General features: G+C 23.5%; 1 protein-coding gene across 1 annotated transcript; it reads left to right on the top strand.

The window, feature by feature from the left end:
* The first annotated feature begins 1420 nt into the window (after positions 1-1420).
* On the top strand, positions 1421-1882 carry LOC112795266 (S-protein homolog 3-like). The gene is made up of 2 exons (XM_025837206.1): positions 1421-1590; positions 1633-1882. The coding sequence occupies exons 1-2, from the start codon at positions 1421-1423 to the stop codon at positions 1880-1882; spliced, it is 420 nt and encodes a 139-aa protein (XP_025692991.1).
* Positions 1883-5186: the final 3304 nt, after the last annotated feature.

Here is a 5186-nt window from a genome sequence, read left to right as displayed (position 1 = left end):
CCTTTTTAATTTTAAACATTAACATCTTGGACATAGACTTTGATGGACTTTCACAAATTAAAGGCTTTATTAACTTATTCATATACAAATTAAAATCTCATTCTCATTATCATTTATTATTCTTATTATCAACAATATTTTATAATTTTAATATTATAATTAGTTATAGTAAAATTAATTTTTTTTCTATATAGTTATTTATTTTATAATAATATTTTAAATTTAAATTTCAATAGACTTTTACAAATTAAAAAATTTATTAATTTATTTATACAAATTAAACTCTCATTCTTATTATCATTTATTATTCTAATTATCAATAAAATTTTACAATTTTAATATTAAAATTAATTGTAGTAAAATTATTTTTTTATCAATATAGTTATTTATTTTATAATATCTATTTATATAATTATTTATTTATTGTCATATTAGAAATAAACTTAAAAAAATAATTATATTTATAAATTTTATTTTAATATAAATATTATTATATAATTTTTATGTTAACATTTTTTGTTCTCCAAAAATTTTTTCAAGCTTTGGTATTGACTTAGCTAATAATTTAATTTTTTTAGAGATAATTTTTTTAATTTAATTATTTAATAATATATTTTATCCTAAATTTTTAAATATTAATAATTAACTAATAATAAAAAATAATAAAGTTTGGCATTTCTCATAAAGTAATATGCTATTTTAAAAAAACTTAAAATATGCGTTAATTGCGCTAGTCACTATGTTAGTATTCCCTCAATGGAACTACTTCTCAAAAACTATAATCTATAATCTATATATATGCAAACGCATTTTGTATGTTACCGTATAATGAGAAAAGCTTTATGCATGCTTTTGAGACTTAAATTTGAGTTCAACCATAACCTTAACTCTATATATTTTTATATTGTGTTAGTCTAAACAATGTTTAATTTCATCTAGTCATATATACAGACAGAAAAAGAATACATATATTATGATTAATATTTCGGATAATTTACGCATATAAAACATCTGTATGGAGATATTACATATAAATATCCTAAATGAAAAATCGTTGCATGTATATATCCTAATTTAAATCTGACTTGTAAATATTTATTTAAATAAAAAATCCGATGAATTGCTAATTTAATAAACCAAAAACTTAAATTTAATTTGTGTTGTATACTCCCATCATCGAGGCACTCTTTGTGTGGTGCCGTGCACTCTTTGTGTGGGGCCATATAACCATATTGTCTACAATATTCACGCCGCAGTTTTTTCAAATTTTTTAGTTCAACCATCTCTTTTACTCTATAGACTATAGTCTATAATACCTTAAATTCTAGTTACTTGATCCTATATATAAACATAACAATTATTCACAACTTCATATTAAAAAGGATAAAAAAAAATTAGTAGTCCAAATAGCGCGATAGCCATGGCTCATCTTGCTAGAAGCATTTTCATCCTATGGCTTCTTACTATGCTTCCATTTTTTGGCAACGTTTTATCAAGGTCATCGGAAATATCTGTGGCAATTCAGAATCTTCTAGAAGACCAGGACGATCTAACGGTTCATTGCAAATCAAGAGATGATGATATTAGGGTGTAATATCTAAAGTCTCATGAACATTTCTTGTTCCATTTTAGACCTAATATCTTTGGAACCACACTTTTCTATTGTAGCTTTGCTTGGGAAGATGGTGTTTGCCGTCGGTTTGATATATATGAATATGATAGGGACAAAACTTATACGGATATCACGTGGCAAATATTCAAAGAAGGACCTTGTAGGTTTATTGAAAATAATGGTCATGATGATAACACTACAAGAAAAAAGGCCGATGGCTACGCTTTTTTTGATAACATTTGCTTTCAGTGGAGTCACGATTCCTGTTGATTATTATTATTATTTGGAATATGATAGTAATTGAGCCATGAACAAGATTTGAACTCATCAGAAGAAGCTTAATTCTAAGTGATTAAAAGAAAATCATATATACGTTGCTGTCATGTTAAGAAGAAGAAAAAAAGTCAGAATATTTAAATAAGGCAAATTTTGATTGATTTTTGTTAATTTTTTTCTGTTATCAAATATTTTTTATGTTGTTAATTATTAAAGGAGAAGAGCAAAATTGCTTAAATAGTTTTAATTCTAACAACTAGTTAGTTAGTTACTCATTGCACAATAGTTAAAGATGATGTTCTTGGTATTTCTATCTTGATGTGAAGAGTTAGTTTAGACTTTAGACAATGGTTATAAATAGTGGCTGCAACTCATTGTAAATATACACTAATATACTGAATGATATTCACAGTTTAGTTTTGTTTCTTCATTCACAAGTTACTTTTTTGCTCTCAAATTCTGTGTTCGTCTTCTCATCACAGTTTCATGTTTTGATCTGTGGTGCTCCTAATCTGGTTTCTCTTTAGTTCTTTTATTAATTAGTCTTTTGCTTCTACATAAAGTAAACCCCCAAAACAAAACAAAACCCCCTCCTCCCCCAAAAAAAGTAAAATCTAACTGCTAATCTATGTAAGTGATCTTAAGATTAGTTATTAAATATTAGTTGTTAAATATTGGTTGTCGAAATATTTTTCTTATGCAATATTTGGTCATTAAATTTGAAAATATAATTTAGTAGCTGATTATTTTTACTAACAACCACTTAGCTAGATCCCAACAAATTAGACATTAAATTGTTACCTAAGATTGTAGTACAAAATTAATTATTTGCCACTGTTATGTCACTAAATTGCGATCACATTATCAATAATCTATTCATCACTAATTCAGTCGATATTACTATTAATATTTTGCATTTGTTGTTAGTCTAGACAAAGTCTCTAATAAACTATGACTAATATATATATATTACAAAGAAGGTGGGATTTAGCGGGATCTTTTAAAGAGATTTGTGACGGTTTTAAAATACTATAAAATAGATTATCAGCGTTTAGGTGATTATCGTCCTTTAAAGCATTGAGAAATGGATTTATAACAATTTTGATAAAAATCACCGTTATGCCAGAATATTGTGTCAATTTAGTTTGCTCGTTGAATTTCAGTTTTAATCTTGTTGGTATATTCAATTATTTTAAATATGGTTATATACATTATCAGTTTAATTTTTTGAACAAGCAGTTTGATGACATATTGGTACATAATTAGAGATTTTAACTTTTTATAACTTAAAGGTTTAGAATTTGATTTTTATTAACTAAGAAAAAAAAGAATGTAGTATAAAATAAATATATAAAAAGAAAAAAAAGAAAAATATTAAATTGATTTTCTACGTTTGGACGTAATCTTATTTTTATCTTTAAAGTTTAAAATGTCCTATTTAAATCTAAAAATGTTTTATTTAATTTCAATGTTTAAATAATTAACGAAATGTCCTACATAACAGCAATACAAGAACAAGGTCGATAATTTAGAGAATAAGTACAAGTTCTAAAGACACAAAATAGAGAGAGAAGATGGTGACTTTGTGACGGTGATAAGAACGGGATGAGGTTTGAGATGAGATTAAAACGGTGAAGATGGTGATGATGAAAATTAGGGTAGAATTAAAAAAAAAATTTGACTGATGGTTGACTGTAAAAAATTTAATGGTAAAGATAAAATCGAAACTTATCGAAATGTTAAGAACAAAATTGAATCAAATTAAATGTTAAGAATATTTTTAAAAAAATTTAAAAATATTAGGGACAAAAAATATACTTTAGCCACTTTTATATTAGACCTATGGAATCTATTCCTATTTTTTGTATTTATTCAATCCTTTTTAATTTTAAACATTAACATCTTGGACATAGACTTTGATGGACTTTCACAAATTAAAGGCTTTATTAACTTATTCATATACAAATTAAAATCTCATTCTCATTATCATTTATTATTCTTATTATCAACAATATTTTATAATTTTAATATTATAATTAGTTATAGTAAAATTAATTTTTTTTCTATATAGTTATTTATTTTATAATAATATTTTAAATTTAAATTTCAATAGACTTTTACAAATTAAAAAATTTATTAATTTATTTATACAAATTAAACTCTCATTCTTATTATCATTTATTATTCTAATTATCAATAAAATTTTACAATTTTAATATTAAAATTAATTGTAGTAAAATTATTTTTTTATCAATATAGTTATTTATTTTATAATATCTATTTATATAATTATTTATTTATTGTCATATTAGAAATAAACTTAAAAAAATAATTATATTTATAAATTTTATTTTAATATAAATATTATTATATAATTTTTATGTTAACATTTTTTGTTCTCCAAAAATTTTTTCAAGCTTTGGTATTGACTTAGCTAATAATTTAATTTTTTTTAGAGATAATTTTTTTAATTTAATTATTTAATAATATATTTTATCCTAAATTTTTAAATATTAATAATTAACTAATAATAAAAAATAATAAAGTTTGGCATTTCTCATAAAGTAATATGCTATTTTAAAAAAACTTAAAATATGCGTTAATTGCGCTAGTCACTATGTTAGTATTCCCTCAATGGAACTACTTCTCAAAAACTATAATCTATAATCTATATATATGCAAACGCATTTTGTATGTTACCGTATAATGAGAAAAGCTTTATGCATGCTTTTGAGACTTAAATTTGAGTTCAACCATAACCTTAACTCTATATATTTTTATATTATGTTAGTCTAAACAATGTTTAATTTCATCTAGTCATATATACAGACAGAAAAAGAATACATATATTATGATTAATATTTCGGATAATTTACGCATATAAAACATCTGTATGGAGATATTACATATAAATATCCTAAATGAAAAATCGTTGCATGTATATATCCTAATTTAAATCTGACTTGTAAATATTTATTTAAATAAAAAATCCGATGAATTGCTAATTTAATAAACCAAAAACTTAAATTTAATTTGTGCTATATACTCCCATCATCGAGGCACTCTTTGTGTGGTGCCGTGCACTCTTTGTGTGGGGCCATATAACCATATTGTCTACAATATTCACGCCGCAGTTTTTTCAAATTTTTTAGTTCAACCATCTCTTTTACTCTATAGACTATAGTCTATAATACCTTAAATTCTAGTTACTTGATCCTATATATAAACATAACAATTATTCACAACTTCATATTAAAAAGGATAAAAAAAAATTAGTAGTCCAAATAGCGCGATAGCC

The sequence above is a fragment of the Arachis hypogaea genome, chromosome 4, assembly GCF_003086295.3.
Source record: "Arachis hypogaea cultivar Tifrunner chromosome 4, arahy.Tifrunner.gnm2.J5K5, whole genome shotgun sequence".
NCBI lineage: Eukaryota > Viridiplantae > Streptophyta > Magnoliopsida > Fabales > Fabaceae > Arachis > Arachis hypogaea.
This window is presented reverse-complemented; position numbering and strand designations above follow the sequence as displayed.